The sequence below is a fragment of the Molothrus ater genome, chromosome 1 (genome assembly GCF_012460135.2).
Source record: "Molothrus ater isolate BHLD 08-10-18 breed brown headed cowbird chromosome 1, BPBGC_Mater_1.1, whole genome shotgun sequence".
In the NCBI taxonomy this organism is placed as follows: Eukaryota; Metazoa; Chordata; class Aves; order Passeriformes; family Icteridae; genus Molothrus; species Molothrus ater.
Genome location: NC_050478.2, coordinates 67,949,552 through 67,965,136, shown reverse-complemented (window position 1 = coordinate 67,965,136; position 15,585 = coordinate 67,949,552). Strand labels below are relative to the sequence as shown.

Here is a 15,585-nt window from a genome sequence, read left to right as displayed (position 1 = left end):
AGAAGGGACAATTTCACTTGCACAGAATGAAATCTGAGCTAGAACAGAGGCCCTGTGAAGTACCCTACGTACCTAAGACCAGCTCAGGCCACTGATCTCAGGCTTATCTGATGGCAGAAGACATTGCAGTGTTGCAAAATTCAGCTGTCATAGCAGTTTTTGCTTACCTCTTCTCTTGCTGTCCTGTTCACATTCATTCATTTCCTAACTAAACTGGCGTATCATCATTTTTTAGAAGAGGGTCTGACTGGCTGCTTCTGCTCATCAGTTTTAAAAACATTGCTACCAAGGGACCTGTCCCTCTTGTTTTATGAAACATCAGCTGGATCCTCAGTTGACAGAAAGAGATGTCATCCCATTGCCTTCAGTGGGAATAGGTCAGGAGCTTTGACTCAGCAGCTTTTGGGGACAGCTGGACAGGGTTTTTCCTCTCCCTTAGATCTGAATCTCATTTAGATGTACAGCATGGTTTTACATGAACTTGGGGGAGTAAAGGAGGATGTGCATTACTGTTTACGTGGATTCAGTGAATTACCAGCTTGTGATTTTAGCCTGTTTCCACATGTGTTTTTCCTGGCAGGCTAAGTCTTGTTTTGTGCTGTTCTCATCCCTGCACTGTGCTGGCAGAGTGTCTGGGGAGGCCATTCAGTGCCTCAGATTAAGAATTTGGTCATTTTTCAGCCCCATCAGCTTGCTGTTGTGGTTCATCATATGTGCAGCCACTCAGGCAGATGTGCTGGTTTAGGTGCAGTAGGGCAAATCTGAGAAGCACCTGGAAATAGGATTGGAGAAGGATTTGTGCAAACACCACTGCTGCTTGGTTTTATTGCCTCAGGCAGGTGCTACTGAAATGCTTCCAGTTTGTGGAAAAGAAAGTAGATACAGACTCAACCTTTAAAAAATAAAAACAACAACACCAACAACAAAACTGAAAGATTGATCCAACACAGTATGGATCTAGCCATGGGCTTTGTAGGTGGATGCTGAGCCTCATCCAGATTCTTACCATGCTTCCCTGTGGAGTTTCTGTAATGTGTTGTGAGATATACAGAATCAGAACTGAGATCTGTTGAGATACAAGAGACTAAGTTTGTCCCTGCAAGTGCAGATGTGCCAGTAATATAAGAAAGCTTTCATCCAGCTTAGAAGTGCTTATAAATGTTTTGACTGTCCAAACCCTTGCAACCTGTGTTTGGACTAGTGCTGCAACCTCTATGATGGGTCAGGGGTAAGATCCTTTTAACCTTTTCCCAAGTGGATGCTAAAGTAAAATCACAATAGTGTCAAGTATCATGATATACTGTGGATGAAAAGTGTGTGGGTTTCAGGAACAAGTTCTGCAGATGTCTCTCTCTCTTTCTCTACTTCATGCTGCTCAGCAATCTGATTTTACTGAGTTGTCCAAACTGTCTCTGTGTCTTCACCTTTTGATAGAGACTAGAGTGCAAAATGTCACAGGGTTATTCTAGTCTCCATCTTCTCAGTAAGGGCTAGAGCGTAATTTCTGACGTCTCTTCCATTTTAGGGAAGTACATTCTCTCACTGAATGAACACGCATGGCACCTGGCTTGGTTCAGCCATCTCTGCAGAGAGAAGGTGTCACTGGCTGGGGCATTTGTCCATGTCAGTGCAGTGGAGAGACACAGTGGATGCAGAAGGGAGCATGAATAGCTCTGCAACCCTCTCAGCACTGAATGTCCCACAATTTTCATATTCTTTGGTACTGAGTATGTATTCAAACATAATATTAGAACACCAGCCATCCTGGCTAGGTATGTCAAAATAGGCAAAGTAGAGGACAAACTCTGCTGATTTTAATGGAGTGAACCTCCTCAGGACACTTGGCAAGGCAACTGTTCAGGTGTAACTCCCTGTAATCTCAGAAGGAATGTCTCCTTCCTTGTAGGTTACTGTAGTTCAAATGAAGAAGGTCTACAAGCAGAGATGATGGTTTCTAAGGTCATGCCACCAAATTGTTGCATCTAATGTATAATTCCACTCATGTTTTCTATAACTCTAAAGTAATGTAAGAATAACTTGAGTTCATTTCAGTTAGCAATCTGAGTTAATGGTTTCTGTGTGTGACCTACACTGAATTACCTACAAGTAAGGCAGGTTTGTGGGACTGTGGTGCTGGAACCTGTGGCATGTAGGTCTTTCTGCTATGATTCAGACAGTCATGTCAAGAATGTAATTTCTTTTTGAGGGGAAAGGAGAGTAAGCTTAAACTTGGTTAAGAGACTCTCCAGTTCAGGGAAGAACAGACTGCAGTACATTCAAAAGTAGTATGTGCCCCCATTAAGCCATTCTTTGTTACTGTACAGGATAAGTAATAAATAGTTTATTTGTTCCTTGGCAGCTTCATATTTCATGTAACAACAGAAGAACACCTATGCAATGGCACTTCTATGAGACCAACATTTAATCCCTGAAAATTATTTAGTAAACTTCAAGGATTCCCAAAAACTAGTGGTCTTAGCAGTCCAAGAAAACTTGTGTAGGCTGGTAACAAAGCTAGCCTTTCCATGAATGGCTAGGAATGTATCACAAAATCACAAAATATTCTGGGTTGGATATACACACTTACATACACATACTCTTATGCAAGTAGATGGGGTTATTATGGTGGCTTCCTATTCTGTGCTGTGGAAGGCAGCGTAGGGAGGGAAAATGAGAGGTGGCTCCTTCCTCACAGCCATTGTCTGCATGAGGAACAGGCTCAGTAAGTGAGTACAGAGCAGCGAGTGAGTGAGAACAGGGAGGCCAGGATAACATGTAGGAATATGAGGGGAACATGGCTGCTTATTCAGAGCATTGTATTGGGGCTCCACAAGTTGAGATTTCTAGGTGTTTCTATTAAGAGATTAGCTGATCTGCAGTATATCCAAGGACATACCATTTCCTCTGTATTTTTTCAGTCTCACCACCTGCAACAGGGCACAAAGTTGATCAGCTTCTATGTCAGAGGGCCACAGTCCCCAGAGTGGGGCCAACCAGGCAATCTTGATTTAGAGATTGGTATCTCAGATGTCTCCTAGTCCCCAGACTTCCCAAAACTGCTTTGGGGTGAAGAACCTCAACAGGCTTGTTTGCAACATTGTTTTGTTTGTTTTGTTAGAAGAAAGACTTTGCCCTTATTTAAAGGTTGTCTGTGGTTTAATGTGAACTTGGAAAGCTGAAAGCAAAGGGTTAACCTCTTGATATAAACTCAGAAATGTTTAAAAGAAAGAATGCAGTTCAGCCTATCAAAGATACACAGTGTCTTCTGTGGCTGTTCCTTAAAGCTTTCCTAAGGCATCTCTCATCCCTGAAGCAAATGGGACAAGCAGTTGAGTGACATTCCTTTTTTGGGATGCTGTCTCATGGAGTGGACTTCTCTGTGTCTTGCTTGTTTGTTTTGTTGGCTTAGGCAGTGAAAGGTAACTGAGCAGCACTTTGCTTTCTCTGTGCACTCTTTCAACATTGGCCCACAAGGCTAATGATAGGGTTGATGGTCTAAAGAGCTTACATCACTTTCAGGGGATAAAAAAATACAGGACGTGTCTTAAGTTGGAGCTATAGGGAGCTATCTTTGCTACTCAAGTAACTTTCTGCATTTTAAAGGCTGTTACATTACGTTATGCTAAAGAGTTGAAGAGTACTGCCACCTAGTTCATCCTCCTACTCCAAAACAGGATCAGCTCTACTTATAGCATTCCTGACAGACACTTGTATAACCAGTCCTTTAAGACTTCCAGCAAAGGGGAGTCCAACCGCCTTTCCAAGTGAATTCTGAAGCTGAACATTTCTGCAATATGAGCTCATTACTTTTGTCTCCAGCTGCTTGTGAATGTTGATGAAAGATTAGTACTCAACTCTGTGCAGCAGCATTTGAGGTATTTAAAGGATGTCTTCATGCTTTCTGTTCTTTAGGCTGAGCCACCTGTATTCTCTCAGTCTTGCCTTGTAACTTGGGCTGCCCAGCAATGTCACGGGTTCACCTGCAGCTCATGGTTCTGTGTGGTCCTTAGATGCTTTGTGCAGTGCTGCTTTTCACCCAGTTTTCACTTGATCTGGTTGAACTGTATCCTCACATTTGTTCAGTTTGTTGGGATTATTCTAACCTTGTCTTCAGTTATATTTAGAATTTTTCCCAACTTAACATAATATGCCAGTTAACAAACACTTCTGCTGTGTCACCTTTTCCATTGGTGAAAGTATTCCATCATCCAGGAGCCAGATTGAAGAACCCTACAAGAATGATCCTTCAGATTTGGCTGAACTGGGGATAATTGCTCCCAGAAACAACAAATTATTGACAAGTACTACAGCTACTTGCAAGATCACCTTTTTGTAGTAATCACCAGTATTGATCACCAGTTTTCTCATCCATCTATATGCAATTCCCTCTATGGTGAAATATTTAGGAAGACAGATTTTTAGTACCTCATTTTATGAACTGGATTTAGTAATTTTTTTGGTTTTTTCACTTTTCATTATATTGCTTAATTTTTTTTCCTAAAATTTTGCAACTTTGTCTGAAACTAATTGTAGCTGCCAGTGGAACCATGTTTTGTGACATGTTGATCTTAGACCATTTTTTCTTAACTGGTTTAACTCACTGTGAAGATGCACATACCTACACATGCACCTAGTCTCCATATTACTCCCTGCAATTTATCATTTCACTTATTGATGATTGATTTATTAGCCTGTTATCCCTTCATAGATGGAAATTAGGTTGTTTTGACTAGATTTAATCAATATATCCATGTTTTATATTTATTTTTTTTACATTTAAAAAAAATTTCCATTGTGTGCTTACAAACCATTTCACAGATTCACAGAATAATCCGAGTTGGAAGGGACCCACAAGGAGCATCAAGCTCAGCTCTAAAGCGAATGGCCCACACAGGGATAAAACCCACAACCTTGGCATTATTAACGCCATGCCCCAACTAACTGAGCTAATTAGCTACAACAGAGTTTTTCTGGGAAATTAAAGTAAAAGCAAATGGTTCATAGTTTATGTGGCTTCCTAGCTTTGTGGTTTTTTTCTCCATTTCCAAAAATAAGCACTCTGACCTTTTTGAAACATTTGGTACCTTACTTGTTCTCCGTGAACTCTCAAAGACAACTGATAACAGCCTTGAGATTCCTTCTGCTCATTCCTGAAGTGCTTTAGGGCAAAGTTCGTGTCTTGGACAATTTGAGAATGTTTCGTTCACTCTAATGCTCCTTGTGAATTCCCTATTCTGGGCTGAGATCTTATTCCTTCTTTGTTGATACGAATTCCTGCTAGTGGGAGGATTGCTTGGCCTTTTTTAGAAAAGTCATAGCAAAAATGGTATTTTGATCTTCCTAGTGTAATGCCTCAGTGGCTTTCTTTCCTTTCTTGAGTGGCAGACCAATAATTTTGTTTTACCGACAGAATGATGCATTTCATTTTGTGCCCTGACTTTTTAATCTTCATGCCCACAGGATGTTTTATTGCATGATGCTCATATATTTTCTCACTGTAGGAGGTGTGCACTATGCATATTTCCTACCCTATACACATTTTTTATTTTCATAAAGAGCAACCATAATATTAAGGGGGCAACATGCCAAACATGACAGCTAGAGTTTTCCAAATGAATGCTCATTTTGATAGCTGTTAAAATTCTAGCCAGTGCACCTCATTGGCATATGTTGTCATCTTTTGGCTAGTTTCAATAGTGCTGCAATGTTTCTCCCATTGTTCCATTCAAAATAACCAGGAAAACCTCACCTACAAGATCTGGACTCTTTGTCTCTCATGGTCCAAATGTATTACCTGTACAAAGGGGATGTGGCAATAGACAAGTTTAACAGCCTGACAATTTTCCAGTGTGTTAACAGTAGTTGAATCTGCTGGCCAGTAGTTATGCTTGCTCTGAGGACTTTTCTCTGAGTTGTCTTTCCAAGGCAGCAGCAGTCAGAAAAACGATGAGAACAGGTTTCTTGTGGCTGTCTGTGTGGAACCACTCTATCCTGAGGGAGGGAAAGTGGTGGATTTCTGCATCTCCAAAACAAATCCAGTTAGCCAGATTAAGGCTTGTAAACCTGACAATTCTGAGAGGAAAAATAACTTATGAACTGGAAGGACATAGCAAGCAACACTTAATTGTGCAAGTGGCTGCAGGGTTTTCACCAGCTTTGACAGATACTGTAAGCATCCCCATTGAGAAACCCCCTCTACTTCCACACACAGAACTATAGATGGTTTTAAGTTTCCTTCTGATCAGTGGAGCAGGTGCTTTTAATGTATTGCTTTTCCTAAAAAAAAAAAAAAAAGAAAAAAAAAAGGGGGCAAGTGATTTCTTTTAACCTCTGCTTTCTGTTTTAAAGACCCTCTTGTCTTCTAGTCTCAGGTTAACTCAGCTGATCCTCCTGGCTTCTTGTCCCCATCCTGTTTTCTTCTGGTTTAGGCTTAGTTTATCAGTTAAGAAACATATTTTGTTATCCTGATGTTGTCTCTCCCCTGTCCTCTCCACTCTGTATTGGATGAGTTCCTTTTCCTGCCATAGCCTGTTTTGGTTTCCAGGACTGCTTCACTGTACAACTGTGCAGTGAAGAAGGCTGACTGGAAGTGTGGGTGAATGGGAAGGGCAACTTGGAAGAAGGGTAACTCAAAGGGTCTGTGCCTGCACTTGCCCAAGCCCCCTCTCTCTCATCAATTTTCTGTGGGACCTTGGACAAGTCATTTAGGTTCTTATCTGAGTCCAGAGCCATGCCCATCTTTACCTCACAGCAAGTGTAAAAGGACCTTAAATACCTTTCTCCTGGGCCTGGTGAGGACAAAACCACTAATCTCAGTGAAGAAATCTATACAAGAGTCTAAAACAGCACTCAGGCCTTCCCATGCACTTGTCTGTCATCTAGACCCTGATTTCTGCTAGTGCTCAGTGGAGATACATCTAATCAGCTGTCACTACCATCCATCTTCATTTCTTAGGAGAATGAATTGTTTTAAATACTTATATAAATTCCCTTTTTACTTGATTATGAAATATGTTTTAATTTGACAGCAATGTTATTTTTAGTAATACTTTTTGTAGCCTTTAGTATTAACATCTAGTTGGCAGAAAAAACTGCTAAATATTTATACTTCTTGTCTTTGATCTTTCACTCAGAAGAACTGAAAAGGTATCACACTTAACATTTTTATTATAAATATTTTAGAAAGCATTTTAAAGAGTCCAAATTCACCTCTCATGTTGGATTTATTCAAAATGTTGGGATGGGTTGTCACTCTTAAGTACAGGTAGTACAATGGTTGGAAAGTTTAGAGTGATCCTTCTGTGGCTAAGGGCCAGAAATGGAATTATTAACATCACAGTTTGATAGGAGGAGGACCAAAGCTTCTTGTATCCTCTTACTCACACGTAGTGGCTCAGAGGGAGATGAATACAATGCCTGTGCACAAGAAGCACAGCTCTACAAAGTGTGTCTTCCAGAGCTGCTCTTTGCAAACAGGTTGTGTTCCCTCATCCTCTCCAGTACAGACAGTTGCCCTGGAAGGGCACAACAGGGTTGTGAATGAGATACCTGAGTCACAAAGTTCTGCCAGAACCACAGAGCCTGTTGCTGCCGGAGAGACCTTCTTCCACCGCTAAATTAACAGGGATTTAGGAGGGCAAGAAAAATTTGGAGAAAGCGGGAGAACTAGCAATGGAGAAAATATGTTGATTTATTATAGGTTTACTCACTGAAAATGTGACTTTTTCTAAGAATTTCCTGGTTGGTAGCCAAAATGCTTCAGCTGCCAGCAGTACCAGGACTTCCAGGTAATGTGTGCTTCTGTTCCCCTCAGTACATCAATATCAGCTATGCCAGCCAAGTTTCTTTTCCAGAGAGAGGGCTGATCCATCATAGGAACTTTCTGCCTTGGCCTCTCATGGGAAATGCAGTCCTGCCATGGTTGGTGAACTAAACAGGGAAGGAAAAAGTCAGGAATCTTAATGGCAATTCCCCTGAGACAGAATATCCAAATTGAGTTTATTTTGTTCTTTTGTTTGCCCAGTTAGAGAGTGTTTAAGTCTCCAGTGGTCAATTTTTAAACAAATAATGAAAACTATTACTCCTTGCATTCTATTTTGAGGAAAACAAGATCAGACTTTGAAAAGACTTTGACATTAACCTTTTTCAGTCAAACCTAGGGAAAGTGAAGCAAATTCAAACCCTGTGCTGTTCACAGAACAAGTCTCATGCTGAGACTATAGTTTTTTCTCTCTTACTTTCAGCATCCAGTTATTTTTCTATGTTTAGTACATAAAAATAAGTCTCAAGTACTTTACCAATCAACCTTCTTTAATTTGCCACTGCAATGGGTTGAAGTTATTTCACTGGATTTTTTATATATGTATCAGAAAGTTTTCTTTCTCCCATCTTTATTTCACCTGTGCAGTCCTTGTATCCTGTCATGGTGATAACTCTGAAGAAAAAATAGGGGTTTGTACCCTATTCTGAGTCTCACAGGTTTGCACATGTTCTGATCTTTGTGTGCATGGCTTTCTTCCATTGCTCAAAGGCTCAGCCTTGGGAAGTTGAGAGACTCCTTCCATGCATAGTGTTGGATTTATGTGGTATGGTGTGTGCTCTGTGGTTACTCTGCTCAAAGTTAAGCAAGTCTTGAAGGTATTCAGCCTCTCGCCCACTCTCGAATCTTCCTGCATTTAGAGCAGGATTTTGAACTGAATCAGTCAATGGATTGGTGAGCCCCTGAAAACAGAAGAGGCCCAGTGTGAAGTGAATGCACAAAGTTCAGCTTGCAAGAGGGAGAATTCTCAGTCACATCCAGCTTTAAATCCACCTTAAATTGATTGGTCAGTGTTGGCATTGATCAAATATGATGGGAATTCTGTCCCCTGAGTTCGATAGATGATTTTCCCAAAGAGATGGAGGTTGGAGGACAAGCAGTCATCACCAATGCTGGAATCCATCTCCTTGAGAAATTATTTCATACCTGCTTTACAGCCATTGATCATTGCCTTCTTCAAGGTATCAATGAGTCACTGTCTTTACAATTAAAAGAAAAAACACAATCCCAAATCCCAAGGCTTTGTATGGTTTTTTTTGCCCTTTGGTGGCAGCAAAAGTCTGTGTCACAGTTGGCTCATGATCCTGTGGGTACTCTAAATTTTTCTTTTAGTATAATGGAGAATGGTACTTTTCTTCTTCACCCTCGTGATATTTCATTGCTGCCTGCATGTAATGGATTCCATTACTTCTGATGCTGTGAGACTTAAGAGCTTTTTAATAGGAAGTGCTTGGATCTGAGATGGGTTATCTGTATCCTTGGCTGGTTACTGAGAGGATGCACAAGGGAAATGCTCCCTCAATTTCTTGTATAACTCTGTCTGTTTAGAGTTCCCTCTGCTTGGGAGCTGGCAGAACAGAGCCCTGCACTGCTCGTGGTAGTTCTTTTGTTGGCGTCTGTCAACAAACCAAGGTGATCTGTTGAAATAAGAAAAGGTCTTTATGGGCCAAAGTGCTCAGCCAAAGCACAACTAATTGCTCCAACTGTTCCATTAAACATTTAGTGAGTACCTTAACAGCCAGGAAACTTTCAAGTGGAGCCTGTGAAAGATTTTTTGTCAGTATTTATCTATTTGTATCTGTTCCTGAATACAAGAAATTAGTTGATAGATTTAGGCAGAAAAGGAAATAATCATCAAAGCTTTTGAATTAATCCAATGTTTTTGAATACTGGACAATGACTTAGATTGTACTTGTGGCTATCTGACAGTGTCCAGTGACTGAGAAGCTGAAAGTCCTTTCATTTTTCATCCAGTTTTCACTTTCTAAACTAGAAGGTGTTATTTATGTCTTTTGCCATTGTATCCCATACTGTGCTCTTTATCTCAATAATCTGGCTATTAACAGAATTTTGACTTTTTTTTCTCTACATGAAGAGAGAAGCTTTAAATGGAATTAATACTAAAGAAAGAATGAAAAGGTCAAGCAGGTTTCAGGTTTGGTATTCAGATACAGATTTCACCAAGTCCAATTAGAAAAGAGCAAAAAGTCCATTACTGTCTCAGTTTTGTGAAATAGAAGAACAATATTTCAGTCCAATCATCAGTCAGTGAACATGCATCTCTTTTGAAGTGACCACCAAAAAAAATCCAATAAAGTTGACATTCTAACATGCATTTATTGACCTGAACTTTTTTTGAAGCTGAACCACCCTTCTGCCAGGTGTCATCTGGAGAAGGTATGCAAGAGAAATGACCGTTTCCTTCTTTCTGTGGGTTTAAAACAATTCTTTCATCTGGAGGTGATCTAATGCCTTTCACTGGCATCAAAATCACCTTAAACAAAAACATGTCCCTTTTTTTTTAAGAATATGCTGTGTGTACAGTATGCTCTTTCAGAGAGATGAAGTATTAGCATTTGAAAGGACGGATGAGAATGCGTATTTTGGAAAGACCTTTGTTCAGAGAATTACCTCTATATTCTATGTGCATATCACCATGGTAATTGAAATATTTGCCACTGATGAGAAGGTATACAGCACAAGCCTTTTGCCATTTCCCATGATGTGGTTTCTAGCAAAGAGTGCTATTTGTCAGTTTAAAATTTTTGGTAGGATATTTAGCAGTTGTGCCTACTGTCATAGAGATGGATGTGGTTTGAAAGCATGAAACAAAAAGGAACAGGTAATGACATCTTCTTCTTGCAGTTTAATATTCTTCCCCATTTCCACTTAAAATGTGAGCCATTCTGGAACTGCTGGAGCCACAAAGCAAAACCAAAACTGTGCTCTCTGCATGGCTTTGTCAATTAGGATGCTGGTAACATGAAACAGTTTATTCCTTTCTTCCCATCATCACTGCTTTTGGGACATTGTTGCAAACAAAACAAGCCTGTCTCTTCCCTGAGGTAATTTCGTGCATGTGAACTCTGTGAAGAGTGTAGCAGTCACTGAGTACTGTGTGAAGGTTTATGTAAGGGAATTACATGATCAATCTTATGAAGGCATATAGGATACACATTTCCACAACAGGGATATCCTTGAGGAACCTCATTAACATGACTCACTTAACAGAGAGAAAAAAAATCTCAAATGCTTGCACTCACTACCATGTGTGCACATCTTTCATTTTAAATAGTATTCTGTAGGAAAAGGTGCAGTATAGGTATCATGGGGAGTAGTACTGCTTAGTGAACTGCTCAGGATACAAAAAGGGACGGTACTCTTTTTTGCTCTGTCATGCTGTGGCCGATTGTCATCTCTAGTTTTCTGTTCCTCAGAGTAAATCCAGCTCTCTAGAAAAATGTCTGGTTTTGTGTTGTCCTCGCCACTTAAGAACAGGGGTCACCTCCATACAGAACTCCCTGTGTTTCTGTGCTTTATTTCAGACACAGATGGAAAGTAGAACACAGTTAAAAGGTAATGGGGTTTCCTACTCAGTGCTGCCCCTTTTATCTCCCTCTTCCAGTACAGGATGGAGAAAATTTCATTCTTGTTATGGTATTGCATGAGGAAGAGGTAAGTGCCAATGCCAGGCATTATTCGTTATGCAACATTTTGGTTACCAAATGACCCTGTGGTCAGTCTTATGTAATGCCTGAGACAGCTTCCGTAGAATGCTGAAGTGTTTTGCTGTTAGTAGCTTCTGGATCAGCTTTCCAGCCAAATTGCATTTAAAGCATCCCTCAGTGATCTTCCATGCAGGGAAAGCTAAGCCACGTGTATTAATTTTTGTTGCCTACCACACCCTTTCATTCTAGCCTAGGTACCAGGGTGAGGTTGCTTTCATATTGATTTTATTAGACTAGTGGCAGACTAAGACCCCTTCATTTCTTGTTCTGCTTAGGTATCAGGCTGAAATACCCAAACAATGACCTTCAGATGGACCCTACACAGTGACTCTGACCTGTTAGGGACCAGCTCCCTAGCACATCAAGGCAGCTGAGTGCCGATTCCTGAAAGTCATGAGGCAAAGCTCTTTCCTCCAAAACTCATATGAAAGAGCATTAGGCATGTGTTTGCCCACAGTCTGTATCCTGTTTCCTCCTGTGGCATCAGGATAAACCCCTGTCTTCCTTCTCCCTTGGAGCAGTGCTTCACTGTGCTCACTGCGCTTCATTACCTGCAAGCCGCAGGCTGGTGCAGAGGAGACTTGTGACACTGAGATCAGCTGAAGCCTAATGGGAGAGGAGTCCGCGTGACTGCAGCCGCACGGACTGGTCTGCTGCTGCACTCTAGGTAAATAAAGCCCATAAAGCCCACTGTGATCACTGTTCAGCTGCTACATTTTTTTTTCCTCCTTTTTTCCTTCTTTTTTTTTTTAATCCCATGAAGCTGCTGCTGCAGATTTTGGCCTCAAAATTTTGTTTCTCAGGATAGAGAGCCACTGCTTCTGTATCGTCAGGCTGCAGCATGACATGCAGCATAGACTTCATTATGCATAAGCAGAGCCATCACTAAGGAAGGCAAACACTCTGGCTCTACAGAACAAAAGGGAAGTGAGAAACGGAATGAGCAAAGGTATTATTTGCTGACAATAATTGTTTCCAGTTGCAGCTGATGGCAAGGATTAATCACAGTGTCTTAATACTTTATTTGGGGGCAGGGGAAATATTAAGGGAGGGAAGAGCTGAGAAGTGCTTTTCCAAATCTCCCTTGAAAAGTTAGTAAATAGTACTCTGGAAACAATGCTTAAGGTTTTGAAACTTGCAGTGTGTCTTTTATTGAAATGGCTTTGAACCCTTATACTCCTTCTTTCTAATTAGCAACTGAAATGCAAATAAACCTAGCTAAAAGGTGGGAGAAAAACATAGCATACAATTTAGTATCCATGTTATGTGGGGTTATGTATATTAGTTGTCACAACTTCATTTTTTGTCTATAATTAAATCTAGATTAATTACATATAATGCAATCCCCATTTTAGTTCTCTCACACCAATGCTTAACTTCAGCTGCAGCTAGCAGAACCAGTGCTGTTCTCTACAACCTCTGCCCTTTCTTGATTTAAATACATCCTAAAGCTACTGTTTTTCCATAACACTCACAAGAAACTATTGTGTCCTAGTCTGCCATATATAATTTGTTATGGAATGAACCACTCTCTAGCATGGAGGGAGGGGGACACAGAAACACCTGAGTGAGGAGTAATTGTCACTTTCATTTAACCAAGGCCAGTGTTGTAGCTACGCCTACCACAGCTTACACCTACATTAAACAAACTTGTTTTTACATCACATTAAATAATGATAATGCATTTTCCGTCATGGATATATTCCCAATATTTGCAAAACTTCAGGATTGAACCTGTGACTGTACACCTTGTAAATAGCTTTTCAGCCAAAGCAATTTACACATGTTTTTGATCAGGTGTATTCCTGTAGCACCTTTAAAAATTGAAATACTACCAGCTCTAAGGATATTTGCTAGCCTGGTTTTGAAAATCATTTCTTCTGCACTCCAATGCATTATCCCTCTCTCTTACTCAAGTTTTTCACTGGCAGTGTAGCATCTGACCAAATCCTTGTTATTCCATTTACTTGCTTCCCTGAGGTTTGTCCTCTTGGCTGCTTTGAAGAGGTGGAGCAGAGCAGAGCAACACCTTCCCCACAGTTACAGCTCCCCTCTTTTCTCAACGATTACTTTTCTGCAGCATTTAACCTGCACACAGGGAAAGCTCTTGGCTGGCTTTTAGCAGTTAACTGCAGTCAGCTTAACACTTTATGAAGTGCAGTTTGCCCTTTCAGGTGCTAGCCAGATTTAACTTGCTTTATCTTCAGACCACACAAAAAAGGAGAAATGCTTTAATTAGAAGTAGCTTTTTTGTTGTAAACTGCCAGTGGGAGCAGGGCGAACTTCCCACCCTTGTTGGGTGGGACAAAATTGGTATCAAACAACAGTTCTGAGCTAAAAATTACCTGTGCCTGTTCCTAGCAGGATTTGAAGTTGAAATTAATATCTTGAGAGTTGTCTTTCTGGGTGAACACATCTAACCTTAGATTTAATCAAATAATCATAGGCATAAATGTGGTTCTAACATGAAGCAATTTTCAGGAGAGAGATGACCCAAAGTTTGCAGACTCCCTTTGTGTGCCATTAAATGCAGAGTTCTGCCAGTCTAGAAGCTTCTTATGCCTGGTACTGTCTGGTTTCCCATTATTTTTCCCCTCAGATTTTCTGTCTTTCATTGAAGTGAGTGTTCACCTTTGAAAGAAGAAGCTGTGTGGGCTCCATTTAAGACTAAAAAGGATACCAAAACTGCCATTTAAATTCAGTAACACAGGCACTGCAATTACAGAGATGCCCTTGCAAAACTAGGTGCTCCTGCCTGCTTTTGATGGAGAGCAAGGAGATTTTTTTCAATCTTACTCAACCTAATTGTTTGTCCTGATTTTTCATTAACTTGTCTTTGCCTAGGCAGCAATTCTTAAATACTTTTCTTTCCCCCATCATTCCCTTTTCTCTATTCCTGTTTCCTGTTCTCCTTTGTCTCTTACTCTCCATGACACAGGGTAAGAATCCCTCCTCTGAGGGTTGTTTGTGCTGGTAAGAAGCTACCACACCACAATATAAGTTAAGGTAGGAGGTGGACTTCAGCAAAGTCCTCTGCCAAAATTAAAATTCAGTTCAGTCCCGCCTCTCTGAACTGTGTATCTTAGCATTCAGGTGATTTTCAAGCAACAAGGGCAAAATTAGACCGCAAATAAAAATGATCCAGAGGGTAAGTGTTTGGCCTCATGTATTTGCATTTGCAGGCAGATGTATTTATGAGTCCTCTTTTGGTTTGTGTTTTGTAGGACAAAGAAGGTCAGCCACTGCTACCGTATCATTTACCGGCACCCGGAGAGGACGCTAACGCAGGACGAGGTGCATCGCATCCATCAGGCTATTGAGGAGTCAGCAGTCCGGGAGCTTGGGGTGGAGGGCAGGTTCTAGCAGTGCTGCTCTGGAGCCATGAGGACAGTTGCTTTTTTCTTTCATTTTTTTTCCTTTTTTTTTTTTCTTTCTTTTTTTTTCTTTTTTCTTCTTTTTTTTAGGGGGTGGTTTTAGGTCACAAGTAGAGAGATGGGTTTTGTGACTGAGCACAGAAAGCGATTGATGAATGGGCAATGGTAAAACTGGCAGGTAATAAACATTACTACTGAGAAATCATTGATGGAATGCTGGTGCTTTATTTTAAGAAATGAGGGAACAGCAGTAATGTAAGATTTCCCTCCTGTTACGATAAGAAATACACTGCCTGGTGGTTTTCTGTGTTGTTAATTGGTCCCTGGGTTCCATTAAACTGTAAATACTTGGCATTATTTCTGTGTTGACAGGATCTTCTGTCCATGTAACAAGTGAAGCAAATCAGAGACACAGATTAGTTCAGGGAAGAAAAATCCAAGAAAAATCCATCCTGCCGCACCCCACCCCATCCCAAATCCCAGTTTTTGTTTTTTTTGGTGTTTTTGGTTTTTTTTTTTTAATAAGAGATGTCAGATTTTGCTTCAAGAAACCTTCCAAGAAGTACTTCTTGTGAAGTTTGACTCTCTTACCTTCAGAGCCCATGGGTGTTGCTTTCATCAGCTACAGAGAAGGAGCCACTGTGGTTTGGGCCAGGCTTGGCTG

At 40.6% G+C, this 15,585-nt stretch overlaps 1 protein-coding gene across 1 annotated transcript in view; it reads left to right on the top strand.

The window, feature by feature from the left end:
- The window catches only part of FARS2 (phenylalanyl-tRNA synthetase 2, mitochondrial), a 230,322-nt gene extending 215,196 nt beyond the window's left edge, over window positions 1-15,126 (top strand). The window contains 1 exon segment of the mRNA XM_036401383.2: window positions 14,772-15,126. Coding sequence (XP_036257276.2) covers window positions 14,772-14,910 — 139 coding nt within the window. The 3' untranslated portion in view covers window positions 14,911-15,126.
- The last annotated feature ends 459 nt before the right edge of the window (window positions 15,127-15,585 follow it).